The 12,814-nt window shown below is 43.0% G+C and overlaps 1 protein-coding gene across 8 annotated transcripts in view; it reads left to right on the top strand.

Annotated features, from left to right (window-relative positions):
* Nucleotides 1-12,814, top strand: part of fmnl2a (formin-like 2a) — a 62,762-nt gene that overhangs the window by 23,124 nt on the left and 26,824 nt on the right. For all 8 annotated transcript variants that reach the window (XM_037109520.1, XM_037109521.1, XM_037109522.1 and 5 more), the window contains exons 3-5: nucleotides 1,268-1,348; nucleotides 6,541-6,617; nucleotides 12,237-12,320. In XM_037109520.1, coding sequence (XP_036965415.1) covers nucleotides 1,268-1,348; nucleotides 6,541-6,617; nucleotides 12,237-12,320 — 242 coding nt within the window. The remainder of the gene's footprint in view (nucleotides 1-1,267; nucleotides 1,349-6,540; nucleotides 6,618-12,236; nucleotides 12,321-12,814) is intronic.

The raw sequence follows: 12,814 nt of genomic DNA, 5'->3' as shown, positions 1-12,814 counted from the left end.
TTTTTTTTTGGATGTCAGCAGAAGTAGACTCTGTTTCAGATTGGTTGGTCCATCTTCGCTATAAAACACCACTGAGAACTTTGGTGTTGTTAGATCCACAAAACAGAGAATGTAGACAATGTCCATTGACCTGGGAAACCATAGAACTACATCCTGGTATGTGGATTTACAGGTCTCCTTGAGGAGATTAATGAATGTTTGACTTCCTACTGTACTTGAGAAAATATGTCTTCGTGTGAGAAGCGAATCTAACAAGCAACATACAGATGCGCAGCTGAGGTCCTTGCATATTCTGGCATGCACTGAAAATCAAAATCAAAGATGGATGATATATAACAGCCTAGCTGTCTGTCAGTATTTATCTTCCCCGTCTTTTCCCACATCTGAAGAATACATTTCATGAATGAAATGTCCTCAAGTCTCATACTCTCTGATTCAGTGTAGTGCGGTAACGGAACCATTCATGCTGCTGTGGTGTGACACTCAGCCTGATCCAAATACTGTTTCCCGCTCAACACACTGATCCAAATCCACCTCTAATCTCTTGTATTTATATTTAGAGCACAACGCTGAGGGATTTGACCTAAAACTGTTCCTGGCTGAACTTAAGACACCTGCGCACACAGCCAAACACGTTTGGCTAGAATCCCCATGCAGGTCTTGCTTTATAGCTCATTAGTACTAATCACGATCATTAACAGCAGAATCGTTTATGACCACCTGCAGGCAGAACGACTCTGTCAGCTCAGTCAACAGCCAAACCTTTCTTGGTGTTCCCCAGACTGCGACCAGGTTTCTAAAGAGATTTACGTTCCTGCTCTCATCTACCTGTATGAAATATTATAAACATGAACCACTCTAAAATGTGACACAGTATCATTGAATGGGCCCATATTTACAAAGAAGTCCCCCAAGAAAATATGCTCTGTTGAGTGCTGGTCATTGACAAAGGCTTGTCATGTCCACTGCAGCAGAAATAGAGGGATCATTGTTGCAAGTCTCTTTCCAACCCTTAATGTAGAACTTAATCTTGGTTCCCAACAATTGAAGGATGACTCATGATGACTGTTGTTTACTCAAAGCCTGTTCAGTTTCAGTCTGATGGCTATATTCTCAACGACAGTTTAACCCTCTACCAGACATGTGTTCAGACTTTTCTCTATGGGATTTATCTTTTTCCCTTCTTTTTTTATGTTGTCTCTCTATGCTTTCTAATATTTTTCCTCTTCTTGTACTCAATTGACTCTCTTTTTTTTTTTTTTGGCAGGAACGATTCCAAGTGAAAAACCCGCCTCACACGTACCTCCAGAAGCTGAGGAGTTATCTAGACCCAGCAGTCACAAGAAAGGTGAGTGCCCTCACCAACATGCTATCCTGTTCCTCTGGCCGTTCCACTACTGCAGCTTTTCCTTCCCCTCTAACCCTCTATCTCTCATCCAGGATATCCCTACAGCTGAGGAAAGATTGCACACAAGGCTTCTGGAGCAGACAGCTTGGGAATTTTAGTTACAAAACAGTCAACAGTGTGAGTGAGTTTGTGATAAAGGAGACAGTTGTTTATCTGGAACGCCCAGGTTTGAGAAACATCTGCCCAGCTGAAGTGTCATTAAGCAAGAATCCTTGAATCCTTACCAATCCGTTGTGATGCTGTTCTGTGGCTGACAGTATTGTCTTGCTCTGACCTCTCTCTGAGGAAGAGCAACAGAAAACCATATGAGTTGAGGCAGTGGAGAGAATAATAGTGTTGAAACTGGTGCTAGTTGCTTGCCGCATGGCAGGAGCAAACATGAGAAGTAGCTTAAGCTTTTTTCACAACATGATAAAAATTGTCTCATGTCATCCTAGCAGCCAGCTCTGGCTTTCCTGGCTGCTTGGAAAGGAGAAGAAGGGAGTAAGAGGAGGAGCTCCATGAAGCAAAGTATCAGCCAGCTCTCATGCTTCGCCAAAATTAAGTCTTTTGGCCAGGGTGAGAGCGCTGTGGGGGTGGGGGGGTGGTGCCGGGAGACCGGTCTCTGTGATAAACAAATTAACCAATGGACTCTGCCAGAATAACAACAAATCGCTGAATAATTCAATTTGCACTGACTGGAATTAAAATTTTACATCACAATAAGCCAGCTAGAGCAGCAGGAGCTGAGCTGTAATGACTGTAGCAAAAGAGACAGTGGCACATGCATAGAGACACAGAAAATCCTTTAAAAGGCATGGTTGTGGAATTAAATTCTCCCTGGTTGATTGAATTAAGATGCAAAAAATATGTTATACAGTAGGCTCACATCTGGGAATTTTCCAAAGGTGTTACAGAAAAGACTCAAATTGTCAGAAAATAGCTAAAAAAGTAGTGGACAAGAGTTTGAAATCGATAGCTGAAAGTTGTAAATAATCACAATAAATAAAGAGCTGAACATTAGCTACAAGTACATAGTGAGCTTGCTAATAGTAAATGACAAATGACTGAAACTTTGTTACTTAGGTAATGGATTAACAGTTTAAGTAGTAGGCTAAAGCAGTTGAAATAGTTGGCCTAATTATAAGTAACAGTTTGTTGAATTAAAGGTCAAAAGCAGCCTTGTAATTGATAAATATTGGAACATGCTAAAAATATATTGGATAATTGGTTGATTCCTACTGTGCTCTAGTCATACCTCAGAGTAATGGGTATTTGTTGAATGAATACATGATTGAAATAGCTGAATGTTGGGGATAAAAGGTTGGAATAGCTCCAGGTTGGAACAGTTCTGGATGAAAGGCTCAAATAGCTACAGTGTTGCTACAATCTAGCAGTTGGTATTGTAAGTTAAAAGTGATGACTAACATGGTTGAAGTAGCTAGGTAGGCTAAAGGATACAGATGAAACAGTTAGCTAAAAGTAGCAAATGGTATAGTTAGCAAAAAGTATTGGATATCCTAAAAGGATACATTATTAAATTAGTTTATAGTTGTAGATTAAAATTTGGGACAGCTAGCTACAGCAAAACAGCTTGAATAGTTTGCTAAAAGTAGCAGTTGGTATGGATAGCTAAAAGTAATGGATAGATTATCAAAACAACAAAGGATACAAATGGAACGGCTTGCTAAAAATAGCAGTAGCAGCTTGTAAAGTAATGGCTAGGTGGTTTAACATTAATAGATAAATAAATAGCTAAAAGTAACGGTTAAATGGTTCACACTTTTACCCTCTGCCAATTGCAAACTACACCAAACCAATCTAACTTCGATTGATGGTGCTAGCTGGCAGTTCAGTTCAAAATAATTTCAAATAAGCATATTGATGAAGTTTTTGAAGGCTTCATCTGATAGTTCCGTGGAACAGGATGATAACTATTGTTGTAGGAGACTGCTCAGCTCCTGTTGTTTCTCACAGGAGCTATGATTTAAAAAAAAAAAAAGAAAAAAAAAGAAAAGCAGGAAGTGAGAGAAGACTGACGCAAGTTTAACCAGACATAACACTTTCTTAAGGTTAATCGTGGCATTGTGTGCTGGGGCAGAGATAGTGTCAAGGTAAGAGAGGAAGGCTTGTTGACAGGTTGCCAACCATGACTTAAATAAGTAATCATCTTCACTGCTTCTTCACCTTTTGCTGACATGCTTTTGAGCAAGACACTTTAGCAAAAATGTCAAACTGAGGGAGTTGCTGAAGATGTTTGAACCTCTCTGGTGTAAACGCTCAACATAGTTATGACTGAGGGACCACAGACAGACAAGACATCACTTAGGTTTGTTGTTTGTCTACCTAGTTTGCTTATCTCAGCCACATCCTTCCTCTCTCTTTTGATTCAACTCATCTGCGGCTGCAAGACTAACTAACTGCTCCTGATGAGGCAACATAGGAGAAACTGTCCCAACACCTCGTTGTTTACACACATTTTTGTTTTGAATGTTTAGTCTCACGAGCTTGAGACGCGTGGGATTTTTGAAAAAAAAAACAAAACAGTCTGCCTTGAATGGCTGCCTCTGCCTTGCTTGGATCAGAAACCTGAAGCAGACGAGTGAACAGGAATTGCATGAGAGAGTGAGGAGCAGGACTGAATAATGTAGACTGGCTGGAGGGAAAGATGGGTAGAGAATGAGAGAGAGACACAAAAAAAGAGAAGCACAAGAGAGGGAAAGAAAGAGTTATGGGCTTCTTTCTACATTCCTGCTCCATCCCCCTTTTCTTCCAACTCAAAACAATTGCCACTTTGTGCCGCTGTGAGGGAGCTGGAGGTCGTTGCCTCTGCTTTCCATAGGCAGGCTCCGGTGCATTCCTCTGGGCAGCTCCCAGCCAATAGGCAGCCAAGGAGGAAGAGCTCCAGTCCAACTAGTCCCCAAGAATGTATCAGCCATTGATTTGTTTCCAGGATGACCCCTCCTGAGCTCACACTCCCCTCAAACCTCTCTTTTTCTTTCTCCCCCTTCACACTCTCCGTGCTGTCTCCTTTGCTTTTACTTTCCCCTTTCACTGCTCCCTCCCCGTCTCCTCCTCTTCTTCTTCTTCTTCTCCTTTCCGCTCATGTCGTCTTTCACCCTCTCCCCCCACTGTCGGCTCCTCTCTTCTTCCTGCTCTCTCTTCTGTGTTGCAGCTGGTAGTACTTAAAGTGTGGAGTGTAGGGCGTTTGGTGGGAGAAGAGGGAGGAGGAGGAGGAGGAGGAGGAGGAGGACGGGGTGCCTCTGGGAGCCTGCGCAGTACCCCTAAATATGCTCTGCTCTCCACACCAACGCACAAAGGGCTCCTCCCTAATAAAAACACTCTGTTTCTCATCTCCTCATGTGCCAAACACACACCGCCCAAGCCCAAAGACACAGACTGGAGAGGGAGAGAGAGCGACCCCAGCTATGGGAACTGCTCTCGTCTCTGTGGATGGTAATAATAGGTTAACGCAGGGCTGAGCTCTGTTTCCTCCGTGATACAAACACATCATGGAAAGTGACCAGGCCCTCCAACCCTGGGTGGAGACCTCTTCTCTTCTCTTCTCTCCTCTCCTCTTCTCTCCTCTCCTCTCCTCACAATTGTGTGTAATTGTTTTTAACTGGTCCGACACTTATTTTGCAGATTTAATCGATACATGATTTTGTCTATTCAGTTTCAAAAATCATAAATGAGTCCAAGAAGACGTTTTGAGATATCTTACTATATTCTGTCAGCTGTCCAAGATGTAAATATTATCAATTTACATTGATATAAAACAGAGAAATTCAACAAATCCTCCCATTTGTGGTGCTGTAACTCAATTATGAAATGGGCTTACTCACTTGTTAGAGACGACTGTCTAATAAATATTTAAAGCTTCAGCAAGGAGATGGTCCAGACTGGATAAAATCCTCCAAAGTTCACCTATAAAAAGGTTTTATTTGTACAAAAACGTGTAAAAAACACAATTTCTGTTCGCTAATGGGTGGAATAATTTGATAATTTTTCATTTTGATATGAAACAACTCATCCTGTCAAATTCAGACCCAAGCAGCTAGTGTTTTGCGACTGGGAGCTCTGGGACCAGGCGAGTGCTGGTGTTTATACAATAACAGAGGAGCTTTGGACTGGGAAGGATGGAGGCTAGCTGGTTAGCATGCTAACTTGAGTAGATATCTCTGAAACAAAACATCCAGACAGCATAATGTCAGAACTTTTGGATGTGTCTACTAAAGCTTCTTTTTTCCCTTTTGACATAATGTATTATTTTTAACCGCACACACATTGTGATGCATTAACATATTTACCTCCTCCTCTGATGCAACACTCACACTCCCTCTCTTCAGGGATTCCCACTCCTGTTTGATCGCTACTGGTCATTCACTTTTTCTTGTTTTGTTGCTGCGGTTGTGTAACAGCCTGAAGAGCCTTTTTGTTTTCATTTTTCTACAGATCACCCGCTGTCAGAGGATGAAATCAAAGAGGAACCGGCTCATGTTCTCTGCTCTGTTGTTTTCTGTTTCATTCCCTGGCAGCTCATGCCTCCATGCTCATCCCTCACTCTCTGAAAGCTGTAGCCACAGTAACGAGTACAGAATGTGTGTGTGTGTGTGTGTGTGTGTGTGTGTGTGTGTGTGTGTGTGTGTGTGTGTGTGTGTGTGTGTGTGTGTGTGTGTGTGTGTGTGTGTGTGTATACCTGTGTGTTTGTGTGGTGGCTGGGTGTCCTTGCAGGGCCTGAGAGGTAACCAATTAGGTTACTTGATTTTATCACGGTGCTAGCAGGAGGGATTACTGCTATATAAAGAAGCAATGTGAGCAAACAAGATAACGGGAGCTGTTCCATATTCACAGTTTCCAATGAGTCAGCTTCTCTTTAAGCCTGTTGAATCGTTACTGGCAAGGAAAAGGCCCACTTTAAAAATCTTATTAACAAGCAAATCCCAACCTTGATTTTTTTTATTATGTAATCAGTGCACGGTTTGTCTGGTTTCACATTTAAATGTCACTGCGGTTTGTCTCTTGTTTTTCTGACCTTTCAGTCATTTAAAAAAGTTCTCCCTTGGCCAAAACTTCCCGACGCTACCACTTGATGATTTACAGTTCTAGCCGTATGAGAAAACATTAACTCCCCCCTTTCTTTCCCTCCTCAGAAATTCAGACGGAGGGTTCAGGAGTCCACCCAAGTCCTGAGAGAACTGGAAATTTCGTTACGGACCAATCATATAGGGTGAGTCACTGCAGGATTGTGTGAAGCTTGAATGTCCTGGACCTGGTTATATTAGATTCAAGGGGGAAAAAATCTGACATTCCAGACACCCAGAGACGTTGACACTAACCACCACCACCATCCCCCATTCATCTCCGGCCTAATATTACACAGAAAGCCATGTGGCGATGGAGAAAAGATGAATCGATTGATTGTTTGGGACGGCTGACACATGAGCAGCCTCTGGAAGGAAAACACATTTTTCTTGCAGTGCTTGAGTTGCACTACTTGATTCATCAGTGGTACTGTTGTAGAGATTGCTAAAGAGATCATGATTTCACAACAGATTAAAAACCCTGCAGTATTCACAGGTAATTCCAGGTATTCTGAGTTAACAGGCCTCAACGTGCTGCAGCTGATATTGATTCAGTGTTGTATAGTCAAGCCACAGGAAAGATCAATATCACAGCAACGGCTCAGTGTTTAGTCTCGCTTTAGATCATGGGTCTCTGTGATTGGAGACCCTGATAGACTGTGATGGATTGCTCCACATCATTAATGTGGCCTAATGCATTCTGGGATATGCAGGATCCACGGGCTTCATTTATCAATGCAACATCTAAAAGAGATACAAAAAGATTTAACTTTATGTGATGGAAAAGTAAAGAATTGCAGCATTCAACAGTGTGAACAAAGCATGCTAACCAGCTAGCCCTTGTTTTTGTCTTGTCTTCTAATACCTCTTTGAACAGCAAGAGACGATAGTCTGATAGCCGTCTATAGTTTAAGGTAGCAGATGTAATGGGCTGAGTTTGCTGCTTAATCTAATAAGGAAGCAAATTGAACTCTCCCTAGTCAAGAAAATAGATATTTTTCAAACCTTTTTTCCTTACAAAATAGAAAAATACAACTGAACAATGCCTGAATTCAAGGAGCCAAGACAAGCTTAGTGCCTCCTTGGCTCAGAGTATAGACATTAACATTTAACATTAACAAACTTATTAAACTGTCTTTCCACAGACACCACTGGTTTGGTGTAAATAAATCTTCAAATCACAGAGTAGATATGAAAATATGCAGGCTCTACACGCCATTTTCGACTCTCACACTATCTCTTTGTCACCCCTGTCCTTACATGCCTCTCCTGTCCCTGCCTGCATATCATCTCATCCAAATCACAGCAGTTGTAACTCACCTCCCTACTGTATCCCCTGTCTTCAAACTGGCACCAGTTGCTCTCTGAGGCTTTGTTCAGTCACATTCTGATTTAAGTGTTCACCGGTTGACTGAGCTGTTTTACCTGCAGGCAGACTTCAGTCAGCTAATAGAGCCACTTAGCTTCACGGCTAGCTGTGTTATTTGCTAATGGCAGCTAGCATGGCAACTGGTTGCTACAGCCAAGGATAGCTATTTGCTTTTCATTCCCTTCATAAAACGTTTCAGCTCTTTTAGAATAATAGAAAATATACCTGGCTTAGTTATAGCAGTATAAATAAACAGAACTAAAACTCAGCCACTGTTATTTTTTGCAGTATGGCAAAAACATTAGAAAATACTGCCATTAAATAGTCGTATAAATGCTTTTGTGGCTCCAGTAGGAGCTGCATGAAGTCTGACATTGCCTCAGTACTGACTGTACTGAGGTTTGAACTTAGAAAGAAGTGAGCTCTGTAGCCTGCTCCTTCAAGGCTATATAAGGCACTACCAAAACTTTCAGTAAATGAGTTGTATTATGGGTAATGAAACTGATCTTCCTTTGAGCAGATTGAGTTTCTGGAGCATTACATTTGTGGGGTCAATTAAACGCTCAAAATGGCCAGAAAAAGAGAACTTTCATCTGAAACTCGACAGTCTATTCTTGTTCTTCGAAAAGAAGGCTATTCCATGCGAGAAATTGCTAAGAAATTGAAGATTTCCTACAACGGTGTGTACTACTCCCTTCAGAGGACAGCACAAACAGGCTCTAACCAGAGTAGAAAAAGAAGTGGGAGGCCGCGTTGCACAACTGTGCAAGAAGATAAGTTCATAAGAGTCTCTAGTTTGAGAAACAGACGCCTCACAGGTCCCCAACTGGCATCTTCATTAAATAGTACCCGCAAAACACCAGTGTCAACATCTACAGTGAAGAGGCGGCTGCGGGATTCTGGGCTTCAGGGCAGAGTGGCAAAGAAAAAGCCATATCTGAGACTGGCCAATAAAAGAAAAAGATTAAGATGGGCAAAAGAACACAGACATTGGACAGAGGAAGACTGGAAAAAAGTGTTGTGGACGGACGAATCTAAGTTTGAGGTGTTTGGATCACAAAGAAGAATGTTTGTGAGACGCAGAACAAATGAAAAGATGCTGGAAGAATGCCTGACGCCATCTGTTAAGCATGGTGGAGGTAATGTGATGGTCTGGGGTTGCTTTGGTGCTGGTAAGGTGGGAGATTTGTACAGGGTAAAAGGGATTCTGAATAAGGAAGGCTATCACTCCATTTTGCAACGCCATGCCATACCCAGTGGACAGCGCTTGATTGGAGCCAATTTCATCCTACAACAGGACAATGACCCTAAACACACCTCCAAATTGTGCAAGAACTATTTAGAGCAGAAGCAGGAAGCTCGTATTCTATCGGTGATGGAGTGGCCAGCGCAGTCACCAGATCTGAACCCCATTGAGCTGTTGTGGGAGCAGCTTGACCGTATGGTACGCAAGAAGTGCCCATCCAACCAATCCAACTTGTGGGAGCTGCTTCTGGAAATGTGCTTGTTTTTGACAAGGGAGAGGAAAGCACCAGGATTGTTTGGTAGGAAAGAGGATGAGGGCTAGCAGCTTGGAGGGTTGTCTGAGGTGGGCGGTCACAGGAGACATGGAGACCCCATCAAGCACAGGAAGAAGCAGCCATGATGGCCATGAGAGCATCCGCTGTCCACAGACTGTTGTGACAACAAAGATGCTGAGGCACGCTGATTACACAACCGTCACAAGATCTCAAACACACACACACGCGTTATCTAAACTACTGTACATCCTTTAATCCCTCTGTTTTTCTCTTTTCCTCCCTCCTACACACATATTACTTTACTCCTGATTCACTCACACTCACACAATTCATCTTGTATTTCTGACAACACCGTCTCTCACACTCCTCCACACACAGGTCAGATTCTGCTCCTCAAACCAAAATAAACTCCCAACCACAGCCAGAGAGGATGTCCGTCTGGCAAACCAGTCACGGCACTGTTTACTTGGATTATCTCATTTGTGAGACCGTACGTTGGTAAACTAGATTACATAAATAATCGGCCTAATCTAGATTAGACAATATGGCATTAGAATAATGGCTGAGGGACAGGGAGATAGATTGAGGTGGGGGGGGGGAGCAAGATGTCACCCGTTCAGACAGTGAATGATTACTGTTTCTTTTCAGAGGTGAAACAGGAATATCAGCACCATGTAGGCTGTGTATAAAAGGCAGATTGTCCCTGTATGAGCCCTGCTGTCGATAACCCCGGCCCCCTGCCTGCCTGCCTGCTCCTCACATGTTGTGCAGTGGTCAACAACATGTGGTGAATGGGAGGATTGTTAGCTAGTGTCCTGCCGTAATGATTACCATGTGGCCCGACAAGACCACACCTCCGGGGCCTTTTAAAACACGGCGAGCCCCACCAGGCACCGCTTTACTGGATGCTCTCGTTAGCCTCGCTCGCTCCCATGCAGTTACACCACAGGGGAGCTAATAAAGAAGCAGCTAGTGGATTTTTAAAGCAGTTTAGCCTTACTTCTCCATCAGCACGGTACAACTCAGAAACCTGGCTGCATGTCATTATGTTTATGCCCTGCAAATTTCTCTAATCACAAAGCAATCAGGCCTGTCGAAGCTGTTGAGGCTCCAATAAAAAGACACCATCACCCTCATAGGACACGATTAAATAAATATGTTCTGTGATTTAGCTTACAGTGCCTATAAATATGGAGAAAAATGGCACATGCCAAAAGTAGCGGGAGTTTCCTGTGAAAACCTTGGGGTTTTCTGTGCAGAATAAGAAATTAAAGCACACAGAGTGCTGAATGGGTGGCCCACTTCAGTGCCTGCAAGGAAGGTGAGAATGGGCTTTTGATCATTCTGGAGGCTTGTCTTTACCAGAGTAGAAACTGTGTGTCGGTGTGAGCGTCTTGTAGAGGAGACAGTCAGTAATGAGATTCTGGATATGTGTGTGGATGCCTCTGCTTTTGCAAACACATACATGCGTGAGATGTTTGCTGCTCTGAGCCAGGAAGCTTTGAAGTTTTTTTACAATTTTTCTTGGCAAAGAGAGGGAGAAACTAAAGGAGAGGGGGGGAAACGATCTGAAAACATCTGGACACCGAGGTCAGGTATGGCCAAAGGCTGCAGAGAGGGTTAGAAAAAAGGAAGTAACATATTATATACCACTCAAATAAGAGCCTTAAAACTATCTTAGTGTTAATTTGTAGATCCTTCGACTAAAAGACCTGTGATGGTGATGTATTTCAGATGTTAGGACATGTTTAACATTAAAACATCACTCACTAAACAAAGTAAAGAGAAAATATTAGTAAAATTAAACCATTACATTTGTCTTTTAAAGCATGTTTGATAATTTTACAGGGCAATTTCTTCATGCTACTGCTTTACTGTAGAGTACCACAGACTGAAAATAAGTTTTTAAGCTGTGATTATCCCAAAGTAGATCAGTTTTAGTCTAAATGATTAAAGGAGACCTTTTTTTTGTTTCCTCCAGTATGTTGTAAAGGTTCTGGTCTTGAAAGTTAAAACTGTCAACAGAAGCTCCTCTTTCCCACAGAAAACACTGCTTCTGAAACGCCTCGTCAGTGGTCCCCCATTTAATTCTGTGTCTTTGTGACATCACACCACATCAACATGTCAAATTTTTGAATAATTTTGCCTAGCAACTATCCATCCATCCATCCATCCATCCATTTTCTTCCGCTTATCCGGGGCCGGGTCGCAGGGGCAGCTGCCTGAGCAGGGACACCCAGACTTCCCTCACCCTTAGACTTCCCCTAGCTCCTCCTGGAGGATCCCAAGGTGTTCTCAGGCCAGCCGAGCAACATAGTCACTCCAGCGTGTCCTGGGTCTTCCTCGGGGTCTCCTCCCAGTGGGGCATGCCAGGAACACCTCCGAAGGAAGGCGCCCAGGGGGCATCCGATATAGATGCCCGAGCCACCTCAACTGGCTCCTCTCGAACTAGCAACTAATTCGGCATAAAATAAATGATTTATAACAGCTTCTCTGTTGTTGTTAGTGGTGCTGGCTCAGGCGTGTGTGAGCTGACCAGTCAGAGCAGACTAGATATTCAGGAGGGGGCCTTAAAGGGACAGAAGCTAAAACAGAGCATTTCAGACAGAAGGGGAATACAGTGCTGCAGCATTGCACAGTATGAGATAACAGATGTGTTTTTTGAACACTGAAACATGTAAACCTTTTCCAAACCCAAAATAAAATGATGGACCTTAAAAATGAGCATGGTATGTCTCCTTTAAAGTCAGAAATGGGTATTACAGCAGCTGGTTCTTGCTCAAACTGCTGGGGAACTCTAGACAGAAACTGACCACATGATTTTATAGAAGTTTGTGTGCCTTTGTTCAGTTGTACTTGTTTCTGTCTCTCTTCAGGTGGGTGAGAGAGTTCTTGAATGAAGACAACAAAGGCCTGGATGTGCTGGTGGAGTATCTTTCTTTTGCACAGTATGCCGTCACGTAAGTCACTACCAGCTCTTTCTGTCTTTACCACCAGTGTAGTCTATATGCAGCACCGACAAGCAACACAATGCTGCTATTCTGCACAGCCGCTGATGCATCTCCACACAGCACCACCACCACCATTGCCATCACTGTGGCTGCTGCCTGGTTGTCAGAAACACTGAGTCACTCGGGGCCCATTGCTGACACATTGGCACTGTGTATTATACCAGCCATAGGCTTCTATTCATAGATTGACGGTGTGATTATTAGTCAGTCACAAGGTCCCTGTTCAGGGCCAAAGAGCCACGCAGTTAAATTTCTAATTCACTCCCCCACTTCACCATATGTCATTATGGTCTGTCCACATTATGAATGGTTAGCAGTAAAAATGTGTTTACCCTCAGAACCACTGCAGCAGCATTTAAAACGACCAGTCTGAAATAGATCATAACAGGTATGCTGTAACTACCAGCTCTTTCCGAGGTTTCCTCCAAGTACAACAGAACATG

This window comes from Acanthopagrus latus, chromosome 9 (genome assembly GCF_904848185.1).
Source record: "Acanthopagrus latus isolate v.2019 chromosome 9, fAcaLat1.1, whole genome shotgun sequence".
NCBI classification, from domain to species: domain Eukaryota; kingdom Metazoa; phylum Chordata; class Actinopteri; order Spariformes; family Sparidae; genus Acanthopagrus; species Acanthopagrus latus.
Note: the sequence above shows the minus strand (reverse complement) of the source record. Positions and strands in the feature narration are given on the sequence as shown.